Source organism: Neophocaena asiaeorientalis, unplaced genomic scaffold (genome assembly GCF_003031525.2).
Source record: "Neophocaena asiaeorientalis asiaeorientalis breed wild unplaced genomic scaffold, Neophocaena_asiaeorientalis_V1.1 scaffold132, whole genome shotgun sequence".
NCBI classification, from domain to species: domain Eukaryota; kingdom Metazoa; phylum Chordata; class Mammalia; order Artiodactyla; family Phocoenidae; genus Neophocaena; species Neophocaena asiaeorientalis.
Genome location: NW_020173393.1, coordinates 2,196,584 through 2,214,049, shown reverse-complemented (window position 1 = coordinate 2,214,049; position 17,466 = coordinate 2,196,584). Strand labels below are relative to the sequence as shown.

At 36.9% G+C, this 17,466-nt stretch overlaps 1 protein-coding gene across 3 annotated transcripts in view; it reads left to right on the top strand.

The window, feature by feature from the left end:
* Positions 1-17,466, top strand: part of STK4 (serine/threonine kinase 4) — an 89,659-nt gene that overhangs the window by 25,666 nt on the left and 46,527 nt on the right. For all 3 annotated transcript variants that reach the window (XM_024746898.1, XM_024746897.1, XM_024746899.1), the window contains 2 exons: positions 1,944-2,072; positions 2,790-2,976. In XM_024746898.1, coding sequence (XP_024602666.1) covers positions 1,944-2,072; positions 2,790-2,976 — 316 coding nt within the window. The remainder of the gene's footprint in view (positions 1-1,943; positions 2,073-2,789; positions 2,977-17,466) is intronic.

Genomic DNA, 17,466 nt, shown 5'->3' with positions numbered 1-17,466 from the left:
TGGAGGAGGTAACCTGTGTGCTTGGGCCTTGAAGGATGAGTGGGGTTTGGCAGGCAGTATGCTTAATAGTTAGGAGCTTGGATTCTGGATCCTGTCCTGGGGTTTGAATCATAGCTCCCTGTTTGCTAGCTCTATGACCTTGGGCAAGTAACATAACCTCTCTGTTACTTTAGTTTTCTTATCTATACAGTGGAGATCAAGTGCCTGCCCCATAGTTGGTTGTGAAGATTAAGTGATATAATATGTATGACTTTGAACAATGCTTTACACATAATAAAGGTAATATATAATGGATTTGACAAATACCTGCTGTTATTACTGAGCTAGGCCAATGGTTTTCAGTCATGTCAGATCCAATGCCCCCTTTTTATAACCAATGCATATTTTTTTTAACATTTATAATCCTTTTGGAATGAAACTCATAGATGCTAAAATCTGTTTATGCCCAAAATTTAAAAAGAATCAGGGTAATGTTGGTGCTATGATGGAGAAATATAAGAATAATAATTTATAATAATACAAATGTCAATATAGAAATGCTCCAGCTTTTCAAGTTACAGACATAATGAGGTAATGAGACAACTGTATCTAGCATCATGAATGAGTTTAGATTTAAGAGCAGTAAGAAGAGCAGAAACCATTCCATTCAAGAAACACAGGAAAACGAGTGGATGGACACTAACAGAAATCTAATGTTAAGTAATAACAGGGCAGACTCATTTATATATAAGAGGAGGGAAATGATCTTATAGACTTGCCCAGTGGAGAGAACAAGGAAATACGATATTCTTGCAAATGAGCTGGGTCTTATTTCCAAGAGCAGTGGCAAATTCTTTTCCTGCCTGGATGAGGTACTGATGCAGTTTTATGGACAAGATATCTTCTGTATTTCGATCGTACCACACGTTGAGGTATACTGTCCGCTTCTAGGGTCCTTGCAAAGACCTTGGAGCCCATATCCTCTGGTGGGTGCTGGGGAACAGAGAATGGATTGCAGATAAACACTGAGGGCAATGTCAGAATAAGTTTGGAAAACGATAGGCAATGCTCCCCCACCAAAAAAAAAAGAATTTCCACATGTAACTTTCACAGTATAGATTTCTTACTGTGTTACAAAGGCAGACAACAAAAATATAAGATGGTATTAACATTAAAAACTTTAAACTATTTCTATGTAGGAGAGTCAGCAATATCCCTGTGTTTCAAGTATCTTTGCAGATTGAATAATATTGGGGCCTACATCTGTTACATATTAGTGCCCAATTTTAGTATTTCTGTAGTAACTACACTTTGGCACTAAAATCCTTTTTACCTAAATACATAGTTGGAAATGTTATAGGACATTGACTAGAAAGAACAAGCAGGAGGAGTAAACTATTCAGTGATTTCTGAACAATGTCTTTATTCCGCTTAAGCCCCCTCTCCAGAATCACCTCCCAAATTACTAGACTTTTCGCTTATCTCTTAAAGAAGTTCGTCAGCATTATTTATCAGAGTGTATATGTACTCTGAGACATTTTAAAGATATGGAGAATTTGCTATGGTTCATTGTTGTATAAGACTGTTCCACACATTACGGGATTACTTGTGTCCCTGCCCCCTTTCCTATGTCACATGTAGTTTGTGTTCTCCAAACATTGTAGCAACAAGCTCCCAAGATGTTTACAGAACTTCCTCTAGGGGGCAATGCCAGCCTGTTGAGAATCTCCAAAGTTGGTAGAGAGAAATAGAGGAAACATTCCAGCCAAGCCAGAAAAGGTGGGCCAAGCCTGTATGCACCTGCTCACCATTATAAAGCAAGTGTGGGTTAGCTGTAGTCCAAAGCATAAAGAGAAAGAGTAGATTCACTTATTGATTCAACAAAGATTGTCAAGTGCCTACTGTGTGCCAGGCAGTGTTTTGGCACTGATGCCGTATAAACCGTCTTCAACTTTCTTGCTAAGCACCCATTTGTCAAGAGTGCCAAAGGAGTGTCCATACTGCGGGATTTAATTAACGAAGCCATGGACGTGAAGCTGAAACGTCAGGAAGCCCAGCAGCGGGAGGTGGACCAGGACGATGAAGAAAACTCAGTGAGTGGCAGTGGCAGGCGTTGTGGTGGGCCTTGGGCATCAGTGCTTGTTATTTCATGATTGCCAGCCAGGTAAGATGAGTTGGAGATGTGGGTTCCACCTGGAACTGGAGGCTCTTCTTGCTGACTGTGTCCTGCCTGGGACCAGGGCTTGCTAGAGGCTTGCTGGATCTGTGTCTGTTCGTCTCCCAGTGCTTCCTCAGACACTTCCACATTTTATTCTTTTGCCTCCATATCTTTTCTTCAGTTTAGCTTTTTATTCAGGAAAGAGAATGCTCAGGTCTGAGACTGGATTTTCCCAGGCCCTTTTGGGGAGTCTAGGATCCATACTAAATATGTAGACTTTACATATGTATGATCTTCTTTGGTTGAATGAGAGTACTGTCAATGGAGTATAACCTTTAAAAATCGTGACCCAATGTCTTTTACACCTGTAACATATATAATATTGTACATCAATTATAGTTCAATTAAAAAAGAGTGCTCTCGGTTCTACAAGTTGGGTTTAGAACCCAAGTAAGCATCAAATCCAGAAATATTTGCACCAAGACAGTAAGAGTAATTCAGAAAACTCAATCTTTTTTTTTTTTTATTGGAGTATAATTGCTTCAAATGGTGTGTCAGCTTCCGCTCCACAACAAAGTGAATCAGCTATACATACAGAAAACTCAATCTTTTGATCAAATTAGCCCTCATTTGAGATTTCGTCCTTTTCCAGGAGGAGGATGAAATGGATTCTGGCACGATGGTCCGAGCAGCGGGGGACGAGATGGGCACTGTCCGAGTAGCCAGCACCATGAGTGACGGGGCCAATACTATGATCGAACATGATGACACGTTGCCATCTCAGCTGGGCACCATGGTGATCAACTCAGAGGAGGAGGAAGAGGAAGGCACTATGAAAAGTAAGGCTCTGATAGAACAGACTAACTTCGCAGGCAGACCACGCACATTCCAGAGAGCAGATTCTCATGGTCCACATGGACTCAGTCTTGAAGCTCCTGTCTGTTGTCACAGTCAAAGGAGTAAGAGTGTTGGAGAGTTGGGGCAGCAGTGGAGGGTTCGGGGAGGGAGGAAGCCAGCATGTGGAATCAGAGGCAGGAAAGCATCAACAACAAGAAGGGATTGACTTTCAAACCAGAATGGCCATTCTCTCATTGAATGTTGTCACTTTTTCCTTCTTTTACTTGATCTGTGGAGGTGAGCACATACATTTGTTTTTTGTTTCTTTTTTCCAAAGTGATTGTTTATTTTATTTTTGTTTAATTTATAGTGATTGTTATTGATTTAAGTGATTACGTGACTTTAATTTATATTGCCCTGATCAATGTATGATAGTTCCAATGGTTCTACATCTGGGCCAGCACTTGGTATGGGCAGGCTTTGTAAATGTAGACGACCTAGTAGGTGTGTAGTGGTATTTCATAGTGGTTTTAACTTACATTTTCCTAATGACTAATGCTTTTGAGCATATTTTCATGTATTTCTTGGTCATTTGCATATCTTCTTTTGCTTCTCCCTCCTCTCCTTTGTGCTTTCATTATTATACATTTTACTTCTACGTAGCACATACGTTGTTTTGATGCATAATTCAAAGTGTAGTGAAATTCTGAGCTATTGATCATACATATTATCTCAGTCTGTTTTCATGGTACTCTGTGTGTCTAAACCAGACTTACCAATTCTCAGTCAATCTGTTAAGGATGAATGTACAAATTGAAGAGTCCTATCCAGTCCCTTCTAGTGTAAACCCATCTCTGCTGCTTTTCTTATGCTGCTGATCATTTTTACTTGGCCTATGACTGAGGCCTAACACCTGTGCTCAGTTCCCGTTGAAGAGGGCCATCCTCTCCTCTCCCTTCAGTTGTTTCCTTTCCCTTTACTCTGTGCATTACAGACCAAGCCATGGAGAAAAGGAATTTGGGAGTACAAAGTGGTAATAATAATTGAGTTCTAAACATACAATTTAGCCTGAGCTTTGCGTAGGTTTAAAGCATTGTCTCTATGATCTTTTCATCATCTTTTTTTTTTTCTTTCCTTTTACTTTATTTTTAATTAATTTTTTTTGGCATATAGTTGATTTACAATGTTGTGTTAATTTCTGCTGTGAATCAGTTATACATATACACATAACCACGCTTTTTTAGATTCCTTTCCTGTATAGGTCATTACAGAGTATTGAGAAGAGTTCCCTGGGCTATACAGTAGATCCTTATTAGTTATCTATCTTATATATTTTAGTATGTATATGTCAATCCCAGTCTCCCAATTTATCCCTCCCCTCTCCTTTCCCCCTTGGTAACCAAAAGTTTGTTTTCTATATCTGTGACTATTTCTGTTTGGTAAATAAGTTCATTTGTACCACTTTTTTAGATTCCACATATAAGTAATATTTTCCTTCCTTTTTTTAAAATTTAGAGTTTCTTCCTCAAAACCAGGGACTGATTGGCAAACTATGGTCCACAGGCCAAATCTGACCTGACACCTGGCTTTAGCAATAAAGTTTTATTGGAACACAGCCATGTCCATTCATTTGCTATTGTCTGTGACTGCTTTTGCACTACAAAGGCAGAACTGAGCAGTCGTGACTGAGACCATTGGCCCCCAAAGCCTGAAATGTTTACTGTCTGATCCTTTACAGACAGAAAAAGTTCTCTAACCACTGCTTTAGACCTACTGCTTTGTGATTGATTAATTCATTCAATAAATTTCTCTTCAGTATCCCAGGTACTTTGCTAGATGCTGAGGATACAGCAGGGAATGAAGAAACAGTCCTTGCCCTGAAGGAAGTCACTGTCTAGTCTGTGGGACTGACCATTTAATTACACTTCAGCATATGAAATGGGCTTTAAAACAGGTAATCTGAGGGTGTTGGCGAAGCAGAGTGAAAGAGTATTTAATTTAGGCTGGGGATTACTGACAAATTTCTGGAGGAAAAAGGCAGGAAGGTTTGCAGTGAGTAGGGTGGGTGGAGATGTTCCAGCAGAGGGAGCCGTGTCCACAAAGTCCAAGTGGCAGTGAGTTCAGGGCAACTGCCCCTGGTTTATTGCGGCTAGAACACACCGTTCCAGGGCTTTAGATCTCAGGCAGCCCTCTTGAATTTTCACCTTCCAGGTCTGTGTATTTATAACCAACCCTTTGTTTTTGAAGGGAAAAGGTTTTCTTGTTTTCTTTTTTCTATTTTGGGACCAAGGCTCATCATCTGTGTTTGGCTTCAGGTCAGAATTATACAAATGGTGAAAGAGTAGTAATACTGCTGATGGATGTGTAAATTGTTCTAACTTTTCCGGAATGTAGTGCATATCAAGAGTTTAAAAAATTCAAGCCTTTCACTCAGTAAATTCCACTTCTAGGAATTTGGCCCAAGAAAATAATTGAAGATATAGAGAAATTATATTCTAGCTTTACAAAAGTAAAAAGATAAATTAACATGTTAATATGTACATAGAAAAAAGACTGAAAAAACCAATCCAAAGGCCAGAGAAAAATAAACCAAATATTAAAAGTAGATAATGGGATTATAGGTATTTTAAATTTTATTTATTTTCCAAATTATTTTCTAGAGTTATTATCAGAGAAAAAAATCCCACCAGAAATACTGCCGATATCATAGTGTATCCTGTAAATTAGGACTTAGAATTCTGCATTGCCTTAAGAATCCTTTTTTTTCCCTTCTTCTTCCTTGCACTGTTTTTTATGGCCTTAAAAATGGATATTTACAAAGAGTTTATTAAAACATTGTCACTCCCTGCTAGTCTCTCTTTAAATTCTTATCAAAAATGTGTTCTTACAGTATGTTTCATTCCCTGGACTCAAGATTTGGTGTTACGTAAATTATTGAGTGAATGATACGTACTAAATTTATTTTTTCTTTTGCTCTTTTAAGTAGCTAGCCCGTGTGATTTGTTAGGAAGGTTTGTTTTGCAGCAGTGAGCTGCTGACTTCTTTCTGTTGACTTGGAATGCTATATCTTCGGCTTGTTTTAAGGGCTTTAATTATGCAGATGATTATAATCCCTGTGTAACATAACTAGACTGACCCATTAACATGTGCTGTGCATGTACGTGCTATGGGAAATCCACCTTTTTAAATTTAAAGAATTAATTTTGTTCCAAATGTAATTTTCATATTTTAAGTGCTCATTAATTCAGTGGGTTGTTTGTTCAGTTTCTGAGCTTGGATAGTTTTAGCATGTCTAATGAGAAACATGAATCTTTTATTATAGTCATGAGGGAAAAACCCATTAAAAAACCTCAACAGTCACAGCTAAGTGACGTTAACTAAACTTAGTTCACAATCTGTTTCAGGTCTTGGAATTCAGTTTTGAGTCACAAGTTAGATAGATTCGCCACTTAATTCTGAGATCTTTACTCATTATTTTAGGAGCTATTGAAACTTTTCATTATGGAAAATGAAAATATATACAGTTACACAGAATAATATCATGACCCCTATTGACATGTAACCAGTTTCAAAAATAACTCACTGCCCATCATATTTCAGCTCTCCACCAAAGAGAACAACAAACTGAATTAATTCAAAGCAGATCTGAGACATTAGACCACTTCTTCATATTGATTTCTAAACATTTAAAGGAGACTATCTGACCAAGCTTGGCTTAGATAATAACTATCTGTGTTACATTGGACAATTCTCTTTCCTTATATGGGCCTCAGTGCCTTAATCAATAAAAATAAAGAGTTATTAATCTTCTTTATTTTCCTTGTCCCTTGTAGCTCTAATTGTTTATAAAAATTATATAACTCGTGACTAATATAGAACTGAAGTTTCTACAGGTTAAAATTTGTGAAAATAAATAGGGTTTCACCTAGTACCTTAGAAAAGTTAGATATTTCAAATGCCTCTATTCTCATTTACTGTATTAAAAATTATTTATACCAACAGTATTACAACAGTATTAATGCACTGTTACAAAAGAAAGTAGTTCACCCCGAAGTCCTCTTACTCCAGCAAAGAACTCGTGTTCTTGACCATATGCCTGTATAGTTCCTATATGGTAATAATTTGCTTAGATATTCTAATTTCTGATTAATTTCTCCTGAATAAGCATATACATTTTTCATGTTGTTGCATAGTCCTTTTTATATTTATCACACTTAACAGTGTTTTTTGGTCATTTACCCATTGCTGGGCATTTTGGTTGTTTCCAGTTTTTCACTAGTACAAATAACTCTGCAGGGAACATCCTACATATAAATTTTGCCTTCCTTTTAATGTTTCCTAGGAAAAATTTCCAGAAGTGTTTGAACAATTTAATGTGCAGGTATTGCCATATTGTCCTCCAGAAGGTTTGTACCAGTTTACCTTCCACAAGGATTAATAGCAGCTATCAGTATCCTTAGTTTCTTCCCTTTACAGCAATTTCTCCTTTATATTTTTCATTTTTTAAAATCTCTCTGTGCCACTTTCTGGGTGTTAGCCCTGGATTCATCTTCTAATTCTATAATTCCTTTTTGAGCCATGTCTAATCAGCTGTTTGACCCAGACATTGCGATTTTTTCAGTGGCTAACATTTGCTATGGTCACATGGCTAGTAAACGCGGGAGCTGGGAATTCAAAGAACTCCAAAGTCTATGGTCTTTTCATTCTACTGAACTTCTGATTTGTTCTGGAAGCCTACCCTTATGTTAATGGGCATTAGATCCATAATATAAAACCCATGAAAATTCATGGTAAGACTGGTGCTGGCTTTTGAGGGGATTCCAAAGATACCTTTTTTTTTCTTTTTAAGAAACAGTTGTGTTTTTTTTCTTTTTTTTTTTTAACGTATATATGTATCTATTCTTTTTCGAATTCTCTTCCCATTTAGGTTGTTACATAATATTGAGCGGAGTTTCCTGTGCTATACAGTAGGTCCTTGTTGGTTATCCATTTTAAATATAGCAGTGTGTACATGTCAAACAATTGTTTTTTATATATAAATTATTTATTATACCCAAGAAGATAGACATTATAACTGTTAATAATAATCATTAATGATTAGGCACTTAATATCTACCAGGTACAGCGCTTAATCCTTTATAAGCATTTCATATATTTTAATCATTACAACCGTGATGTGTGGTGTTTTCATAGCCTGCCCCCGGCCTTTTACAGAAGCAGAAACTGAATTGCCAAGAGACTAAGTAACTTGCTCGTGATTACATAGTGAGTAACAGAAGAGCCAAGACCTGAAGCCAAATACGTTTGATTTCAAAGCTCATGCTCTTAACCATTACATTATCCTGCTCCTCAGCAGAGCCCCTTTATTAAGTTGTTAAGGGACAGGACCAAGGCTCATGTTACAAGGGCGTCTGATGGCAAGTCTCAGCTTGCAGTGTCCCTTGCTGGTTGTTTGAGTACCTAGCCTTGCTCTGTGTCTGCCCAGGATTTCCAGACACAAAGGGCACAAGGTTTTCAAAGGGAACCTGCCTCTGATGATTTTGTTACATCTGAGGGAGTATGTTTTGGTTGTGTATATCTGAATCTACCATAAAGAATCAGATTGCAGTTGGAGGGAGGGTTAGAGTGGGGTGTGATTTGATTGCTTTATGAGAGACCCCAAGAATACCTGTCAGAACCATAGAGGTAAACCATTGTCCACACTACTTTGAAAACCTGTGTCTGGATAAGCTATCAGTTTGGGGATTTTGGAAGGCTTCTCCTGTTTGTCTGTGTCACTGGGTTTTTTTGCATTAGGACCGTAGAAGAACTTTGCCCTCACTATTTGAAAGGCACATTCCTGAGGTGACTTGAGAGGTTCTGTGTCAGTGTCAGGGTCCTTGTACTTTCTCTGGGCCAGCAGAGGGAGCTCTGTCATAGGTTATGAGTTTAAATGGTGTTCCCACTTGTGTCCACAAATCCCCTTTCTATGGAAGGCTTCATTCTAGATCAAGACTGTTATTTATTTCTATTTTAACATCTATTTTAAGTAACCACAGCAGCACTAGGGCAATGTCTTTATTTTAGGTAGGAGATTGGATACCTCATACTTGGCAAAGTTCAAATAAGACTGAAGTCAGTTAGAACGTCTCAAAATAGTTTAAACTTTTCCTTTCTCTTCCCACATTTCTCAGTAGACCATAACCAGAACTGATGTATTCTTTCTGCAGCGTGGTACCACGCATATAGTTTCGAAACTATCATCAGCTAAAATGGCCCTAACAAAGTAATTGAATACATTTAAAAAAATAAAACTTAAAATTCTTGTGCAGAACTGACTTGGGAAAAGTTATTATCTTGTTGTTGTTGTTGTTTTTGTTTTTTTGCGGTACGCGGGCCTCTCACTGTTGTGGCCTCTCCCGTTGTGGAGCACAGGCTCCGGTCGTGCAGGCTCAGCAGCCATGGCTCACGGGCCCAGCCACTCCGCAGCATGTGGGATCTTCCCGGACCGGGGCACGAACCCGTGTCCCCTGCATCGGCAGGCAAACGCTCAACCACTGCGCCACCAGGGAAGCCCGGGAAAAGTTATTTTATGTATCAAAATAAATATTAATGATGGCAGTTTATAGCTTTTCTTGTGTAGTCTCTTTAGTTTTCGTTTAATTTATTTCCGTGTTGACTATACAGGTCTGATGCTTACTTTGCGAGTAGCCTTTGCCCTTTTTCTTTTCTTTTCCTTTCTTTTTTTGTTATTGGTTTGCAGTGGTTCTTTATATGTTGGATACTAATTTTTTATTAGTTATGTGCATTATAAATATTTTCTCCCAGCTTGTGACTTGCGCTTTTAATTTTTCAGGATATTTTCTTAGAAAGCAACTTTTGTTTTCATGAAGTCACATTGATCTGAATTTTCTTATACTGTATGTTTTTTGTGCCTTCTTTAAGAATTCTTAATAATATATTTAAAAATTTTTTATTTTATATTGGAGTATAATTGACTTACAATGTTGTGTTAGTTTCAGGTGTACAGCAAAGTGATTCAGTTATACATATAAATATATCTCTTCTTTTTCAGATTCTTTTCCCATATAGATTATTACAGAATATTGAGTAGAGTTCCCTGTGCTATACAGTAGGTCCTTGTTGATTATTTTGTATATAGTAGTCCCAAACTCCTAATTTATCCCTGCTCCCTACCTTTTCCCTTTGGTAACCAAGAAATTCTTAATAATATTGTAATAAATTTATATGGTGATAGATATTTACTAGACTTATTGTGGTGATCATTTCATAATGTATGCAAATCATTATGTAATACACCTGAAGCTAACATAATATTGTATGGTGACAACATTTCAATTAAAAAAAGAAATTCTTTCCTACCCAAATGTCTTAGAAACAGTCTCCTATTTTTTTTTCTAAAGGTTATAAAGTTTTACTGTTCACATTTAGGACTTTATTTAATATATCAGGAATTTTTTTTTAGTTTCCAGTATGAACTATAGTCATTTTATTCCTTCCATCTGAAAGACTCGCTTTCTCCCTCCATTCAGATCTTTGGTCCTGTTACCTTCTCAGGCCTTCCTTGACCATCTATCAAAAATAAATTCCCCTTCCCCTTTTTATTCTTCTTTCAATACAGATTACTCTTGAAATTTATATCATTATTCTTCCATGTAAATTTTAGCATTTAGATATGTTAAAATTCAAATGACATAGAAACATAAAAGATTCTCAATCAATTATTAAAACACAAAAAATAATCAGTCGAGCTTCCCTGGTGGCTCAGTGGTTAAGAATCTGCCTGCCAATGCAGGGGACACGGGTTCGAGCCCTGATCTGGGAAGATCCCACATGCCGCGGAGCAGCTAAGCCCGCGAGCCACAACTACTGAGCCCGTGTGCCACAACTACTGAAGCCTGCGTGCCTAGAGCCCGTGCTCCACAACAAGAGAAGCCACTGCAATGAGAAGCCAGCTCACCGCAACCAAGAGTAACCCCCACTCGCTGAAACTAGGGAAAGCCTGCGTGCAGCAATGAAGACCCAACACAGCCAAAAATAAATAAAATAAATAAATTTATAAATTTTAGCATCGGTGTATCCAATTTTGTAAAATACCACTGGGATTTTGACTGAATTGCATTGAATACACAGATTAATTAGGCAGAATTGCCATCTTTATGATGTTAATTCTTTCTGTTCATGAACATGGTTTATCTTTCCATCTGTTTGGCTTATATCTTCTTTCTGTAGATAACTTTATAATTATATCTATAAAGATGTTTTAGATCTTTTGTTAAATTAATTTTTATGGATTTTTTTTTGTTCTAATAGGTTTTCTGGAGTTTTTGTTTTTATGAAGACAGTCTGTGAATTAGTTTTTCCTTTTGATCTTTATACTTATATATTTTTTCTATCTTACTAAGACCTGCAGTAATAGAGGTGGTAATGGGCATTCTTGTCTTATTCCTTATCTTAAAGAAAATTCTTCTAATAATTTACCATCAAGTTTGATTTTGTAGTAAGTTTGGTGTAGGTACCCATTATCAGGTCTATTTCTAGTTTAAGAGATGTCTTTTCTAATCAAAATTGTTGTTAAATTTTATTCTTTGATTTTTGAGTTGAACACTTAGCTGTTTAATTTCCTTGCTTACTAATGTATTCAGGTAACGTAATTTTTTCTCTAAGTTCAGTTTTCACTGCATCCCATAAGTTTCATATGTGGCACGTTGTAAATACTTTTTCCCAGCTTGTGATGCTTTGTGCTTATCACATATTTCTTTTTTAACCCATGAATTATTCAGAAGTGCTTTTTAAAAACCAAATTTTATGAATTTTTTTAACTTCTTATTTTTAGTTTTCAATTTCAGAGAATTGTGGCTAAAGAACACAGTCTGTGTGATACCAGTTTTTTTTTTTTTAAGATTTTTTGATGTGGACCATTTAAAAAGTCTTTATTGAATTTGTTACAATATTGCTTCTGTTTTATGTTTTGGTTTTTTGGCTGCCAGGCATGTGGGATCTTAGCTCCCCAACCAGGGATCAAACCCACACCCCCTGCATTGGAAGGTGAAGTCTTAACCACTGGACCGCCAGGGAAGTCCCCGATACCAGTTTTTTGATGTTTTCTTGCGACATTTGTGGCCTAGTATGTCAGTAATTTTTAAGTGTTTGTGTGCCTTAGAATGTGTGTTTTCTAATTGTTTGTAGGAATCTATATATATACAGTAGATTTAGCTTGTTAATTGTCTTCAAATATAGCTATTCCCCACTAATTTTTGATACTTGATCTTTTGGTTTCTGAGGGAGATATGTTAAAATTGTTACTCTGTGGTTGTGATTTGTCAATTTTTGTTAATTTTGAGACATATTTTTGGGGGGAGGACTTTTATATTTTGAGGTTGCATTGTCTGATGCATATAGATTTAAAATTGTTAACTCTTCCTGGGAATTGTTCCTTTTATATTTGACTTTCACACCTTCCCTGAGATATGGGAAGTCCACTAGTTATGAGCTTCCTGCCATACAGAATGAGGAGGTTCAAGTTAAAAGTTCAGCGTCTTGTCTAAAGTCACCCTAGATGACAAACCTTTGACTTCTAGTCCTCATTGCTACTGTGGTGGAGGGCTTCTTGTTAAATATTGTGAAAAGCCTGCCTTTCTTGTCTTTTGACACCTATTTCTAGGCTCTTCAAACCTCAGGCTTTTGTGATGTTGGTGTTTGGATTATCAAGACTCATAGCTGTGATAATACACAGACAAGGTTTTATGGCTAGGTAGATTGACTGAAGTATAATGCAAATGTGATAAAATGTTAACATTTGAGGAATCTGGGTGAAGGTTATCTGGAGAGTCTTTGTAACATTGGAAGGTTTTGTATATCTGATATGTCAACATAAAACATTACATGATTTTTAATTCATGATTTTCAGCTTTTAGAAATAAACCTCAAGAGGCTAACTTGGGATAGTTCATAAATTTGAAAGAGTTTTACTTAAGAGTTGCCTAATAAAGTAGTATCTTGAGGTTGCTCGTTTTTACTGATTCAGCTATTACATGTCATTAATATTGACAGAAATTTGTGCTTTAGAAAACCAAGCATATCACACAGGTTTAGGAAAATGTTAATTTTTTAAATTAGTAATCCTTTTATTGAAAAAAATTATATTGTGTCCATATTTTAAATTGAGGTATAGGTATTTTATAATGTGTTTCAAGTATACAGCAAAGTGATTCAGTTATATTAATTATTAATAATATCATTCAAAGTAATATGTTGGACACTGAATATCATCAGTAGTGCTATGAAAATAATGAAATTTTGGACATATTGCCATCCGTGTATTTTATATTAGATTATATGTGGGGTTTTTGTTGGTGTATTTTAATATGCAGAAAAATTATTTCACCATTTCATTATCAAGCGAACATTTTTTTTGAAAGGAAGAGAATTTCTCCTGTTTTAGTTGATCATTATCAAATAAGATATTTAGGAGCAAAAATGAGAAATTCTATAAGTAGAGAAAGAATCCAAGCTTTCAAAACATATTAAAAATATGTTGTCAAATAAACTACATTACTATACTTTAATAATACTTTAAATATCAAGTGTCCTTGAAAACAACAAAAAAAGTTCTTTTTTCAGAGGCAGAGATAACAAAAAAATCCTGGAGCAACTGATCCCGAATTGCATAAATTTGTAGTTTAGCAGTTAAATGCTTTTGCCCCAAATGAGGAAATGACAAGCCAAAGGATGGCCACTTAAAATATGTACCTCATCTCCTAAAGATTTGACAGGCAACAGTTCTCCCTTCCAAGACTCATTGGCTATGATATGGTTTTCTTGTCCTCACTGCCTTCCCAAGAGATACATGGCAGCCGGTTCCCCCTCCTTATCTCACGGCTTATTAGGCCACCGGGGACGCAGAACTTGGACCACTGAATTGAAAGATTGTTTCCACTGACTCAAGCCTTTTAAATTAGACTCAGTGAACTAAAGGGAGTGAGTGGATGATTTCTATTTCAAACTTAAATTTCTAATTGTATTCTAATGAATCTCTTTGAAATAGAATCTTAAAGCATCGTGGCATAATTAAGTTAGAGCAACTCAGAACCATGTTTTGGGTAAACTGCTGTGATAGTATTATGTGTTAAAAACGTTATGTATTTATAGTTTCCCAGAAAGTCCTAGGTCTCACGAAGGCACCTATTGTTCCTGTGAGTTTCCTCATGTTAAAACCAAAGTCCAGGATCTTGTTAAAATGATTTTATTTCAACACCATCGGTCAGATGCTAATTTCAGAGCTGTGTAAGATGGAAATTCTTGACTCACAGCCTATCTTCTTTCCACCTGCAGTTTTTTGAAGGGGACTGTTATAACAGTGACTCCCTTGTGTGTCCTCTGTCTCATTCTCTCTAACTCAGATTATAACATTTGCAAGGACAGTTACTAGGACATAAAGTACTACAGGTATTTTAATGCTTCTTTTACTACAATAACCTTACTGTCTGATTTCAGATCCCCTCAGGATGTTTAAAACTATCATCAGAGAATATTAAGTGTCCATATATCTTTGCCACTCACCGTCAGCATCATATGAGAATTTCAGATAGCATTAGTGTGCTTATATGTACCAAAGCTAAAACTTAAAACGTAGTTTGGTTAGAAGCATATCTCTCAATAAGGGTAGGAGAAAGAAAAAGGAGTACCGGAAGGAACATTAATTTTTGGAATCAGAGTCTTTGATTTGAAACTTGGCTCAGAATTTTATAAACTTTGTCAGCTTTGACAAGCTATTTCTTTTTTTTTTCCTTCGGTACGCGGACCTCTCACTGCCGCGGCCCCTCCCATTTCGGAGCACAGGCTATGGACGCGCAGGCCCAGCGGCCATGGCTCACGGGCCCAGCCGCTCCGCGGCATGTGGGATCCTCCCGGACCGCGGTACGAACCCGCGTCCCCTGCATCCCCTGCATCGGCAGGCGGACTCTCAACCACTGCGCCACCAGGGAAGCCCCAGCTATTTCCTGTTTTGAGCCTCAGTTTCCTATCCTGAAAAAGTGAAGCATAAAAGTTCCTGTTTTGTCAGGTTGTTAAGATGATAGGAGATAGATATGGAAAACGCTTAGCATAGAAATGCTTAAAAATGGTAAGTGGGTTAGTAAGTATATAGTAAATAATGGGTCTTTTAGTGTATGACAGTGGTTTTTTTTCATTGGACCTAAAAATTCCTTCAACCTGAGCTACTTTTCTACATCCTAACTCCTTTTCTCTTGCTAGTCATGTTTTTTACTTTTTTTTAGTTTGTACCCTCCACTTCTGTGTCTAAGCACTGGCATGAAGGTGGTTGATCTAAAGGAAGGTCACTTGTTAGTTTCAGTAATGTTTTTAAAATGTGCTGAGGAGAGAGAGAGATTGATTCACATTCCTTGGTAACAGGATAACACGTTTTGAGAATCTGTTAAGCAGTAGCTCAGAATATAAGATGGTAGATTATAAAGAAGGCTAGACTTTGAATCTACCTGAGCCTTCCTTTGTGAAGTTTCAAACTGTTATCTTAAAACTGTGAAATTTATTACTGACTGGATTTTTTTTTCCATCCCTGAAAGATAATCAGTGGGGTTCACTGTGCATTTATCAGAATCTCCCTCTAGGGTGGGATTTACAGCAGAAGAGCAGAGATCTTGATCCTCAGACTTTTCTCACAGTTGCACAGATAATTCAAGGTCATCCTGCCAGAGTGGAGGCTAAATCCTAATTGTTTGTGCAGTTTTTCTAATTATGTCCAGATGCTGGGCTCACTTTTATCTTTGGAAACGGTTAACATTCTTGATTCTTTGGGGATAAGCCAAAAAGCACAGACATGTGGTGCCTGAAAATTCATTCAAACCACCTGCCAGACCACGTGTTAGGATATGAAAGTACCAGATCTCAGTGTGACGTGGCTGAAAGGCTCAAGGCCTGTCTTTTGAGGAAGATAAGGTCCTGCTCCATTAGAGTTAAATTGGTAAAAGGAGAGCCAAGAATAGCCATGGGGGAAATCTATTTTCCAAAAGAGAGCAGTAGCGTGGTAGTGATGAAGAATAAAGGAAAAAGTCCAAAAGATATACTTTGGCTCTTATACCTAAGAAGCAGATAAATCGGTTTTGATCAGTTAGGGGAATATATTTTTCTGGTGCTCTGAGCTGTTCTGACCTGCTTATTCTTGCTCAGCAAGAAAATGGAGATACATTTTGATGAATTTAAATGAGTCCCAAAGGAAAAGTAGATGATTCTCTTAAGTGTTTATGCTCTAAAAAAAATATCAGCTTGGAACCAGTATTTGTTAAAAATAAATATTTAATACCCACCAAAAAGTATTTATTAGGTAGTCACTATGTGTCATTACTGTGTAGTGTACAAAAACCAAATGACATGTTTACTGCTGACCAGGAATTTGTTGATTAAAAGGGGAAGATGACATTTGTCATTATCTAATATGTATGGAGTGCCTACTGTACTATTACCGTTCTTTCTAATTCCTTACATGCCTGGAACGTTACTCCAGGCACCTCAGATAGTGGTATTTGATGTTGACATAACTTAGTTGAGGAGATAGGGCCTCTACATATAAAGGTGGTAATATAATAATAAGACAAATGCTGGGTAAGTGGTTCAGAAAAATGCTGAAGGATTTGTGAGAACTTAGATATACAGAAAAACTGGGGACGATATTCCAGGCAGGTACAGAGTCAGAAAGGAGGGGATATATGTTGAACATTCAGTTTGGCTGAAGTGGGTGTTGACCAGATACTGGAGGACCTTGAATGCCAAAGTAAGAAGTTTGAACTTGACTTTGTTGGTAATAGGGTAATAGAAAGACATTTTGATCAGAAAAGTGATGTAACAAAGTGGTTTTTTAGGACAGTCAGTTGGATGATATGGAGTTTGAAAAGACTGGAAACAGTGAGGCCAATTAGGAAATTGTTGCAATAACCAAGGTATGGATCGTTCTCACCGGTAAACCTTTTGTATGTATCTTTTTAGGTGTGCTGCCTCTATTGCTCTAGTTAGTAACCCCTTGAAATCTGGATTTAGATCTCTTCGAATAGACATATGGTAGCACACTAGACTTAAAGATCCAGAGCTTTCATTGCCCAGAAGTCAAGTCAGTTTACACAGAGGCAGAGTTACCAAAACTGGTTCCTGGAAGAGTTATTCAAAAGTTAGACTCTGGGGAACCTTATAACTTATGGTTCTGGCAATTCTTAGTGGTTTCAAAGAACATTCAAAGGAATATTTATGGCCACATACAGAAACTTGGATAGTAACTTGTGTAATTAAATGAATTAATACATGTAAAGCACTTAGATGCCCAGTCACAAAACCAAAACCAAAAACCACACACATAATAAATGTTAGATTAAAAAACAAAACAAACAACTTTATGATAAGGCATATTATTCCAAGCCAGAAGAAAACATGTGAGAGATTATTTGAGTTGTTTTCTTGCAAGCATTCATGCTTGAAACAGAAGA